The sequence below is a fragment of the Balaenoptera borealis genome (genome assembly GCF_965194805.1).
Source record: "Balaenoptera borealis genome assembly, chromosome: 16".
Classification (NCBI taxonomy): Eukaryota; Metazoa; Chordata; class Mammalia; order Artiodactyla; family Balaenopteridae; genus Balaenoptera; species Balaenoptera borealis.
In genome coordinates this window covers 25,011,452-25,023,876 of record NC_138872.1, presented here as the reverse complement: position 1 = coordinate 25,023,876, position 12,425 = coordinate 25,011,452, and the positions used below count along the sequence as shown (strand labels likewise).

The window sequence follows — 12,425 nt, the reverse complement described above, 5'->3', positions numbered from 1 at the left end:
TGTTGGTGTGGGGAACCTACTCACCGCACTCACTCACATGTGGGAATTGGTGACTGGAACCTTTACGCTGTTAAGAGAATGAAAAGAGAAGCCATAGGCTGTGAGAAAATATTTGCAAAACACATAAAGGACTTATATTTAAAATATATAAAGAACTCTTAAAATGCGACAGTAAGAAAACAAATAATAAATGAGCAGAATATCTGAACAGATATCTCACCAAACAGTGTACATAGATGGTAAATAAGCATATGAAAAGAGGCTCAACATCATATGTCATATGGGAATTACAAACTAGGCCAGTGGTGAAACATCATTGTACACCTGTTAGACTGGCTAAATTCCAAAAAACTAACAATACCAAATGCTTGTGAGGATATGGAGCGGTAGAAATTCTACTTCAATCCTGATAGGAATGCAAAATGGTACAGCCACTTTGGAAAACCATTTGGCAGAGCTAAAACATAGGTTTACCCTTATCATCCAGTAATTGTAGTCCTGTTTACCCAACTGAGTCGAAAACTTACATCCACAAGGAACCTGAACATGAATACTTATAGCAGCTTTATTTATAATTGCCAAAAACTGGAAGCAACTAACATATCCTTCAGTAGGCAAATGTATATACTGTGGAATAAACACAGATGAAATATTACTCAGCAATTAAAAAAAAAAAAGCTGCCAAGCTCTGAAAAGATATGGAGGAAACTTTAATCATACTGCTGAGTGAAAGAAGCCAGGCTGAGGCTCTAAATTGTGTGATTCCACCTATCTGACATTCTGGAAGAGGCAAAATTATAGAAACAGTAAATAGATAAGTGGTTGCCAGAGGTTTTTAGTGAGGGAAGAGAGATGAGTAGGTGAAGCACAGGGGATTTTTAGGGTTGTGAGATTATTCTGTGTGATACTGTAATAGTGGATACATGGCAGTTATGTGTTTGTCAAAATCCATAGGACTGTATAATGTTCACAAAGAGGGAACCTAAATATAAATTGCGGACATTAGTTAATTAGAAAAACAACAACTGTGGAATATTCTAGACACTGATTAGCAAGGCAGACAAGGTTGCCTACCTTTGTGGACCTTATAGTCAGTAAAAAATTTAATCAGAAAAATTTCTGTGGTGTGATAGAAAGTAATAGGATGGCTACATTAGATTGAGTAGTCAGGGAAGACCTCTCTGAGTATTTGAGTATTAACTTGAGACCTGAATATAAGATGTTAGCTATTTAAAGGTAAGAGGGAAAAACATTCCCAGCAGAGGGAACAGTTAGTGGAAAGCCTGTAAGTCTGGAATGACCTTAGTGTGTTTAAGAAATAGAAAGAAATCCAGGTTTGCAGTGGGTAAGGGGGAGAATGATATGAGGAGAAGTCAAGAGAGTAGGTCATGGATGGAATGAAGTGGGACTTCTGTAAGCCCGGGTGAGGAATTTGGATTCTATTTTAGGTGAGATACGTAATTATTGGATAATTAAGCAGAGTAGAGCATGATCTAACTTTCATGTTTAAAAGAGTGCCCTAGTTGCTGTGTGGAGAATGGGTGGTGGGAGGGAGAGGGAGCAGGTGCAGAAGCAGGGAGACCAATTTAGTGACTTGTAGTAATTTGTTGACGGGGAAGGGATGGGTGTTTGTGGCTTAGACTAAGATGGTTAAGAAGAGGAGAAAAATAAGCATACATTTTAAGGTATACAGCAGGGTATATTTTGCAGGTAGTATCTTTAGAACGTGGTAATGAGGGAAAGAGAATGCCCACAGCTTTGGCTTGTGCAACTGGATGGATGGTGGTGCTATTGAGGCCAGGGAGAGTTTCAATTTAGTCTTTTTTTTTTGTTTTTGGCTGTGGTGGGTCTTTGTTGCTACTTGCGGGCTTTCTCTAGTTGCGTTGAGCGGGGGCTACTCTTGGTTGTGGTGCGCGGGCTCTAGGCGTGTGAGCTTCAGTAGTTGTGGTGCAGGGGCTTAGTTGCTTCATGGCATGTGGGATCTTCCTGGACCAGGGCCCGAACCCATGTCCCATGCATGGGCAGGCGGATTCTTAACCACTGCGCCACCAGGGAAGTCCCCTCAATTTAGTCATTTTACCCATGCAGGCAGTTATAAATAATGGTTAGACCTAAGAGTCTGGAGCTCAGGGGAGAAGACGGGACTTGAAGTGTAGATTCTCAATCTACTTTGTCTTGCCTGTTTTTCAACGTGTACAAGTAGGATACACATTTTCTTTTTAAAAACTCAAGCAATGCATACAAAACCGAAGTTCCCCATGACCACCTCCTTTAGTACACAGACCCTCTCCCCTTCTCCACAAAGGTAACCACTATAAACAGTTAGGGATGTATACTTTTTCTGCTTTTATTTATAAGTATATTTATCTACAAGAATATGTACTTTGTTTTTGTTTGCAAAAATGACATCACATTATATATATTCTGTAACTTAAAAAAATGTTCTTGGAATCATTCCATTTCAGTCATTAGTAAGTTGTTTTGATAGCTGCATAGTATTCTGTGGTATGAATATGTTATTTATTTAACTGGTTGCCAAGTGATACTTAGGTTTCTATAGTTTGTCTTTACAAATGGTATTTTTTTGTTTTTAGGGATTTAAAATACGTAAGTAATTTTGATTATATAAAACTAATATGTATCAGTACATACATTATTTTTTAAATATTTATTTTATTTATTTGGCTGCATTGGGTCTTAGTTGCACAATCTTCATTGTGGCCTGTGCTATCTTTTATTGCAGAGTGCAGGCTGTTCCTTGCGGCACACAGGCTCCTCTAGTTGTGGTGCGCAGGCTCTGTAGTTGCGGCTCATGGGGCTCTCTAGTTGTGGTGTGGGCTCATTAATTGTGGCTCTCGGGCTCTCCAGTTGTGGCACGCAGGCTCTAGAGTTCACAGGCTTAGTTGCCCCGTGGCACTTGGGATCTTAGTTCCCCGACTAGGGATCTAACCCGCGCCCCCTGCATTGGAAGCGCGACATCCTAACCACTGGACCGCCAGGGAACGGAAGCCTAATTTTGCCTTACTGTATTTGTATATGTCTTACATGGGACCTGGCAAATAGTGAGTGCTGAGTAAATTTTGCTTGAGTTTAATCTTTACTTTGACCCACTCAAAATATTCTTAAAATTTTTATCAAGTCCTCGAAAGCCTAAGAACAGGTTATTTTAAAAACATATTTAGGGACTTCCTTGGCGGCGCAGTGGTTAAAAATCCGCCTGCCAATGCAGGGGGCACAGGTTCGAGCCCTGGTCCGGGAAGATCCCACATGCCACAGAGGAACTAAGCCTGTGTGCCACAACTACTGAAGCCCATGCACCTAGAGCCCATGCTCCACAACCAGAGTAGCCACCGCAGTGAGAAGCCTGCGCACCACAATGAAGAGTAGCCCCTGCTCGCCACAACCAGAGAAAGCCTGCGCATAACAACAAAGACCCAACGCAGCCATAAACAAACAAACAAATAAATAAATAAATTCAAAGAGTATTAATGATAAATAATAAACATTCACAGAGGATTTTTTTCCCTACATATGTAATCATTCAGTCTTACAAAAGCCCTGTGAGGTAGAGGTGGTATTATCCCCATTTCTCTGACAGGAAACTGGGACCTAGAGAGGTTATATAACTCAAATAGTATCATATAGTAAGTGTTGTAGCCAGGAATCAAACCCAAGTGTTCTGACTTTGTTATAAAATCTTTTTTATTGTATACGAATCATGCCCTTTCCACAGGGGGATTAACTCTTCCATGATTATGGGCTGAAGAAGATATGTTAGAGGTGTTCATTTAGTATAATTCAGTAGCCACAGGCCCTGTTTTGGGCTTCTGGGTTTCATCAGTGAACAAAGCAAAAAGATCCCCCATTCACATGGAGTTTATATTCTAGCTTAGAGAGTCAAAACCAATAAACATAATTACCAAGTAAATTACTTAGTATGTCAGAAGGTCACATAGTTTATAGGAGAAGAAAATGATCATCATAAGTGGAGCAGACTGTTAATATTGTGAAGAAGACAAGTAGAACGAACGTCTAAAGGCAAGAATGTGCTGGCATATTTCAAGAATAATAGGGAAGTAGGTGCCTGAGTAGGGGAGGAGAGTAGCAGGGAAATAAGATCAGGAAGTGGGGAGCAGTGGAAGCATGTATCATATAGGGTCTTTCAGGATTTAGGCTTTTACTCTGAGTAAAATGGGAAGGTTTTGAAAGGTTTTTAACATTTTAAAAGAATCATCCAGGTTGTGTTAAGAATAGGTACTAAGGCTAGACAGGGGTGGAAAAAGGGAGACCTTTTAGGTTAATCTAGGAGAGGGGCATAATTTAGGAAAAAATGGCTGTCAGGTGGGTCTGAACAGATTGGTGGTAGAGGTGGTGAGAAATGGCTAGATTCTAGATATATTTTGCAAATAGAGACATCAGAATTTGCCAGCGGGTTGGAAAGGAAATATAAAAGTAAGGAGTCAAGGATGACTCCAAGGTTTTTGGCTTGAGCCTCTGAAAGAATGAAATTGCCATCAACTGAGATAGTTTACAGAGAACATCAGGAGGTCCATTTTGGATCTGTTAAGTTCGGAGTGTCTTTTAGATACCCAAGTGAAGTTGTTTAGAATTCAGGAGTGAAGTCTGGAATAGAAATATAAAGTTGGGACTTGTTGATATATAGATGATATTTAAAGCCATTACAGTGGATGATATCCTTGAGGAAATGAGTATGGAGAGATGAGAGAAGAGGGAACCAAGAACTGAGCCCTAGGACTTTCCAGTATTAAGAGGGTGGAGAGAAGAGAAGGAATCATCAAAGGAGTCTAAGAAGGAACAATCAGGAATGTAGGACATTAACCTAGAGAATGTGTCTTGGGAACTAAAAGGAAGAAAAACCATGGAAGAAGGAATGATCAACCAAGTCAGATTTTGCTGATAGGTTAATGCAGGATGGATACTAGAATTGAAAATTATATTTGGCAATGTGAAGGCCACTGGTTATTGTGTGGCCTTCAGTGGGACATGGAAATGGCCTGGCTAGCACTATTTACATATTTTTCAAGTGGGAATTTTTGATATTTATAGTGTTTCCTTGGCCCTGTTCAGGTTTGCCGTCCTGTTGGTGTTATGTCTGACAGTGGATCACAGCTTGGTTCAATGGGTAGCCTGACCATGAAATCACAACTCCAGATAACTGGTAAGTCTTTAAAAGATCTACTGCTTTACTTCCCCCCCACCCCCAAGATAAAAAGAAAAAAATCTTAAAATCTTTAGTGGCTGTGACGTATCAGGTTCTGAATGAATGAATGAACATAATGTTTAGATATGTAAAAATTACATTTTGATTTCAGGATATTCTTGGGTATAGTATAGGATTTGGGTTTGTTTGTTTTTTTCCATTAAACATGCTTGGGCAATTGCTATTGTTTTTTGTTTTCATTTGGATTTTATTAGCTTTGTTGAGATAATTCACGTACCATACAGTTTCCCCATTTAGAAGTCAATGATTGTTAGTACATTCTCAGAGTTGTGCAACCAACACCAGTCAATTTTAGAACATTTTCACCACTCCAGAAAGAAACCCCTGCCCCATATTCCCCAACCACCTTCAGCCCTAGCTAACTATTTTTGTCTCTATAGCTTTGCCTATTTTGGATCTCTCATATAAATAGAGTCATAAAATGTGTGGCCTTTGTCTCTGACTTTTTTCACTTATCATAATAATGTTTTCAAGGTTAAACTGTGTTGTAGCATGTATTAGTATATAATTTCTTTTTATTGCCAAATACTATTCCATGTGTGGACATACTTTATCCATTTATCAGTTGATGGATGTTCGGGTTGGTTCCACTTTTTGGCTATTATGAATAATGCTATGAACGTTTGTATGTAAGTTTTTGTGAAGATGTATGTTTTCAGTTTTCTTGAGTATATACCTTCTACTTTCTTGAGTAGAATCACTGGGTCATGTGAGGAATTCCAAATTATTTTTCAAAGCATCCAAACCACTTTATATTCCGACCAGTCATGTATGAGGGTTACAATTTTGTAAGCATCCTTGCAATGCTTATCTTTTTGATTAGAGACATCCTAATGGATGTCAGCTATCTCATTATGGATTTGAGTTGCATTTCTCTGATGGTTAAATGATGATGAGCATCTTTTCATGTGCTTATTGGCCATTTGTATATGTTTTTTGGAGAAATGCCTATTAAATTTTTTGATTGCTATTGTTACTTTCCTAATATCTCTTTGTTTCTTCCTCTAACCATACTAATCAAGTATATCACTTTCAGATTAATGTTCTTAAAATGCCTCCTGATTTGTTCATTCCTGCTCAGAAACCTTCAGTGCTTCTCCTTGGCTATGGTATTGAATTTCTTTAAAACTGGGCTAAGACCTTTTACAGCCTCCATATGATCTCTTTGTAGGTCTTTATATATCAATAGAAGCTATTTGCACTAGCCAAAGTGAGGCACTGGATTTTCTTCAGACGTGCATGTGTCTATCACACAATGGAACCCTAGTCTCTCTCCCTTTAATTTAATGGCATTTATTGATTATTTTAGTTTTTACTATACCTGGCTTATATCTACTTCTAGGTTATGAATATGAGGTCATAAACTGTATCATTATTGTCCTTCTCAAAACCTAAAAGTGATTGAGTTATATAAAAGTAACACTTTAAGTTGAAAGCATGTTAGAATTTATTCTTGGTAATCCTTTCACTAACTCCAGTCTCTTTCCTTAGCAATGTCTGATTCTCAGTGAAAGATACTAATATTTCTTTGCTAAAGCCAGATTCTAATTGTTTCTCCCCTCCCCATTCTCAAGCTAGTCTGAGTAGCTGATTTACATTGGGCCAGGCTTCTTAAGACTTCTTTTTTGGGGCAGCTTATTGTTAAAACCTTTGATTTAAAGAATTTCTGATAGATTGTTTCAGCTTTTCAGGTTACATAAGTAATATACATGTTTTTTATTTTTAAAAACTGAGTAAAATAGTAAAGTGAGGAGTCCTTATTATCTCAATCCCCAGTTAAATAGGTTTATATTCCTTTTGACTTTTCTTTGCATAAACTGGCTATCTTATTTGCTATCATTACTGTCATAGTAAGAAAAACATTTAATGCCTAAATGCATTATGTCCTCAAGAAGACATAATTCTTAGCCATTATAAGCTTTTAATCTTGGGTCTAAAAATCCTGAGAATGTACAAGTATAGGGCAAAAACATTTTAACAAAAACAAACACCATGAATTATGGATAAAAGCTATTATTTAACAAAAATATCATTAGATATGGGACAAATGGAGAACATCAGATAATGAACAATAGAGTGCCAAGTTGACTAGAATCAAGTGTCCTTCATAATTCATTGTTTACTTCTTTGCTTTTGGTGCTAGAAACCGCAGAACTAAGTTTTTTTGCACAAATCCCCTTAATTGACATTGTATTTTTTAGTCTGTGTTAATGGATTAGCATAGTTTTTTTTTTTTTTTTTTTTTTGGTAAGCTCTTCAACATCTTCCAAAATTCAAGGAAGGCATAAATATGCAAGTGTTAAGTATAAATGCCATGGTATATGGTAATGGTGAGAAGAGATAATGAGTTTGGTCAGGAAAGAGAGATCAATATTTGACTAGAGTTACTGTGAAAGGAGGTAGTGCTTGAAGCATTGCTACTATTTAAAAGTAGAGGACTTTCCTGGTGGCACAGTGGTTAAGAATCTGCCTGCGAATGCAGGGGACACGGGTTCGATCCCTGGTCTGGGAAGATCCCACATGCTGCAGAGCAACTAAGCCCGTTTGCCACAGCTACTGAGCCTGCGCTCTAGAGCCTGCGAGCCACAACTATTGAGCCTGTGTGCCACAACTACTGAATCCCGTGCGCCTAGAGCCCGTGCTCTGCAACAAGAGAAGCCACCGCAATGAGAAGCCTGTGCACTACAAGAAAGAGTCGCCCCTACTTGCTGCAACTAGAGGAAGCCCACACGCAGCAACAAACACCCAGCACAGCCGTAAATAAATAAATAAATAAATTTATTTAAAAAAAAAAAAAAAGTAGAAAGGTAGGGACTTCCCTGGAGGTCCAGTGGTTAAGACTCTGCACTCCCAATGCAGGGGACACGGGTTCGATCCCTGGTCGGGGAACTAAGATCCCACATGCTGCCTGGCATGGCCAAAAAAGAAGTAGAAAGGTAGAAAAGGATCTTTCAGGAATAAACATGACAGAGCAAATGATGTGAAGGAGGGAAATGGCAAGACTTCTCTTGATGTCCCTAAAAGCCACTGCTGCAGAGCAGGGACCCATGAGAATTAATGGGAGTGAATCATCTCCTTCAGGTGTGTCAAGGCTACAAAAAAAAAAACAAACAAAAAACAACATTGCTAAGGGAGATGGGAAGTAACCAGGGTTTTTAACAAAGAGCAGACAGCTGGATTTGTGTTTTAAAAGTCGGTGTAGGGACTTCCCTGGTGGCGCAGTGCTTAAGAATCTGCCTACCAATGCCGGGGTCACAGGTTCAAGCCCTGGTCCTGGAAGATCCCACATGCTGTGGAGCAACTAAGCCTGTGTGCCTAGAGCCTGTGCTCTGCAACAAGAGAAGCCACCACAATGAGAAGCCCACGCGCTGCAATGAAGAGTAGCCCCCGCTCGCCACAACTAGAGAAAGCCTGCATGCAGCAATGAAGACCCAACGCAGCCATAAATAAATTAATTAATTAATTTTTAAAAAAAGTTGGTGTAAAAGACTCATAGGGAAATTTAGGGTCAAAAGTTAAAATGTTACTCTGTGGTTCTGCTCAAATTTATTTTTTTAACTCTTTCATACGTACATTACACACTTACATACATGTATGCAAACATTATTTATTTACAATGTATATTTGCTAATTGCTGTCCCTTACCAGATGAGGGCAAGTAGAAAATTTATTTCAGAGAAATGACACGTATTATAAGTTGTAGCAAAACAGTTTTAAAATATTAAATGATAGTACTGTTGATAAATGGATTGTTTAGAGAACTTGATGTGTGTGTGTGTGTTTTTAATTTATTATTTTTATTTTTGGCTGCGCTGGGTCTTCGTTGCTGTGCGCAGGCTTTCTCTAGTTGTGGCGAGCAGGGGATACTCTTTGTTGAGGTGTGCGGGCTTCTCATTGTGGTGGCTTCTCTTGTTGTGGAGCACGGGCTCTAGGCGCGCGGGCTTCAGTAGTTGTGGCGCACGGGTTTAGTTGCCCTGCGGCATGTGGGATTTTCCCAGACCAGGGTGTGAACCCGTGTCCCCTGCATTGGCAGGTGGATTCTTAACCACTGCACCACCAGGGAAGTCCCAGGTTCCACTGATTTTTACTCTCGCATTTCCTGGATCATTCTTTATTCTTTATCTCCAATTCCATGGCCTGGGTCCTTTACTTTGGACATAAGTCTGTTTTCTTACATCCTTCCCTGTCTTTAGCCATTTCCTGTTTAATTATGTTCTGTACATAACTTCAGCTATTATACTGAGCTTATCTGTGTTTTGATGCTTTCTGTGTGCTAGCATTATACTTACGTGGGCAAAATAAATTCTTTGGTATTTCCTAGAAATTTCTTAGTCTCAGTCCTTACATCATTTGAGGAAGAGAAACCATCTTATTTTAGTTATTACAAATCGAAATTAAACATTACTGCATTTCCCCAAATTTACTAGAACACCATATATTTAGCTCCTAATGCTTAGAGACCAGGAGAGTCCTTCATACTTTGAAGTCAGAAGTTTATATCCAGTTCTGCCCAGCCAAGACATAGTTCTGCTACAGAGGCCTCATGTAGCCTCTCATGACTTCTGACCACAGAGGTAGCACTTGCTTTAACTGGTTTTATCTCTTATCAGTTCATCATACTGCTAATCATACCTGGTCTCAGCACCCCTGTTTGTTTTACCTTGTTCATTATAGCCTCCTGATTCACAAAATAAATTGGATAAGCTAAGGATTCACTTTTACTTTCTTTATGTTTAAATTGTCAAGATTTTAATTTTGTATTGGAGAGGTAGGATGAAGAATCAGTCGGGTGAAGATGTTGACCTTTAGAACAGAAGGATCAGAAGAACATTAATAAATACCATGAAATCATATGCAATAGATTGTGTGTGTGTGTGTGTGTGTGTGTGTGTGTGTGTGTGTGTGTGTAAGTAACTATAAAGCAGGGCAACTTGTTTTCTACCATGGCTAATCATTTGGTTCAACAAATGTATTAAATGCCTGTCAGGTTTAAATCACTAAGTGCTATACGAGTTATAAAGACTGGCTATAACCTTGCCATGAAGGGGATTACAGAGTGAGTTAAACAAGTAAGAACTGATAAACTTACTAAGAACTAAGACAGAATGGAAAGCTGTAGGAGCCATATATAAATAGGAAAATGCTGTGGGGGCATAGAACAGGAACAGTTTGACACCCTAGGTTTAAAGAACCATCCGGTCAAAGAGAAGGGAGTATTTGTCTCTCAAGAAGTAGGATTTTATTGGGTGAAAAGGAAGAAGGATCATTATGAGTGGAGGGGGTAGCACATATGAGGCATGAAAGTACTAGGCCTTTGGGAGGGACAGCAAACAGCTAAGAGTGGTTAGACTACCAGGGGCCTGGGTGGAATTTGGTATAGGAAGAGGCTGTAAACGTACAGAGTAAGCAATGTAAAATGCCCCAGAAGAGTTTAAACTTCTTTTTGCAGGCATTAGCAAATCATTGAAAAGTATTGACATCACATCTGTTCTAGGAAGATAATTCTGGTAGCTGTGAGAGATTGCATTAGAGAAGTGAGAGTAAAAGCAGACAGTTGTTAGAGGCCTCTTGGAGTAGCCCAGGTGACAGATGATATTGACATTTTTCTGATTCCTTTTCTTCCAGTTTATAATTTACAGTTTGTTAATTCTTTTAATTTACTATGGGAATTTAAATTTTAGGAAGTAGTACATTGATCTATTTTATAATATTAGGACTGTAATGAAAGTTTTATACAATATAAGCTTTGAGATTTGAACACTTAAATAATTTCTCTTGTCCAGGCTTTGCCGTGACCCTTGGGTAAACTTTTAAATTTTGTTGAGCTTGTTTTTTTTTTTTAATGTATAAAAATTAAGATGATAATACCTATCTCACAGAATAGTTGTGAGTATCGAAATGACAGTCTTTAAGTGCCAGACATAGTAAACACTAACAGTTGGTGTTGGTTTCCCTGACTCTCTTTATTTTCCCATTTAAAGTTTCCTAAGATGGCTCTAGTGGGGTTGGGTGGGATTACGTGGCAAAATAGCTTTCAAAAGTTTGAATCCTAAAAAGCCACTAAGGGCAGATCATTTCCTCCCTGTCAGGCCTGCATTACTCTTTGTTCTAGGTTTAATCAGTTTTAGAGGATCACAAGAGCCCCTGAAATAAAATGAGCTTATGCATGAGTGTGTGGGCTGTTTTACCTTTTCTCAGACCAGAAATGTATTAAAAATAGGGATTTTATATTTTTCTTTGGCAATCCTGTGATTAAATTAGGCTTTGTATTATGTGGTAGGGCTTTATAGTACGTATTAATCAGAGATAGGTCTGATCCCCACTTGAGTATTTTCTGTTCTAAAAGACATTTTACCTTAGTGTTTCTACCTAGATGTCTCATGAGCATCTCAAATTTTATATATTCATTATAATATGCTTGATTTCTTGCCCATTCTACCCTCCTCAAACTTGTTCTTTCCCAGATCTTTTCCATCTTATTAAATGATACCACCTTCTATCCAGTTATTCATGCCAGAAACCTGGGAGTTAACCTTGCTTCTTTCCCCTAACTCACTCATGAAATCTAATCCTGTTGGTTCTCCTTAGAAAATGCTTATTCCTCCCCATATCCATGTTGACCACCCTAGTCCATACTACTGTCGTCTCTTAATTAGATGGCTCTAGCAGCCTCTTAAGCATAAAAGGACAAAAGTATTTGATAAACGTGAAGTTGGGAGATTCAGGGCCGCCGCCTGGGACTGTGCCTGCGAGGGTACCCAGACTGTCTATGTGTTGGTCTGTATATTGAGCTTCTTGGGTAGCTGCTATATAAACTTTTCTAGCAATTCACAAGGGCCCATTAGTCTTGAAGGGCACTGGCATTCTCTGAACTTTGCTGTTGGAGTATATATCCAGGTGGTAGATATTTCCTTGGCTGTGATCATCTCATTTATAGGGGACCAGTGAGTTGTCTCCTGTGGGAACCAGGGGGTGCTCTTCTAGATTTGAATCTACTCTTCGTACCTTCCACACAATGCTTAGACAAGGCTATTTTATGGCAAAAGTGACTAACTCAAGGGTGAAGGCTAAGGATGTAAGAAGCTCTTGCTAAGATGATGAGAGATACATGAGATGCTAAAAATAATCTTAGTTTGTAACTCTCTTCTTTCATTGGCTTTCTAGCATGCTTAGAATAAAATCC

General features: G+C 38.8%; 1 protein-coding gene across 2 annotated transcripts in view; it reads left to right on the top strand.

Annotated features, from left to right (window-relative positions):
* Positions 1 to 12,425, top strand: part of ITCH (itchy E3 ubiquitin protein ligase) — a 123,347-nt gene that overhangs the window by 38,595 nt on the left and 72,327 nt on the right. For both annotated transcript variants that reach the window (XM_082358810.1, XM_082358809.1), the window contains exon 3: positions 5,089 to 5,179. In XM_082358810.1, the coding sequence (XP_082214936.1) occupies positions 5,110 to 5,179 (70 nt within the window). In that variant the 5' untranslated portion in view covers positions 5,089 to 5,109. The remainder of the gene's footprint in view (positions 1 to 5,088; positions 5,180 to 12,425) is intronic.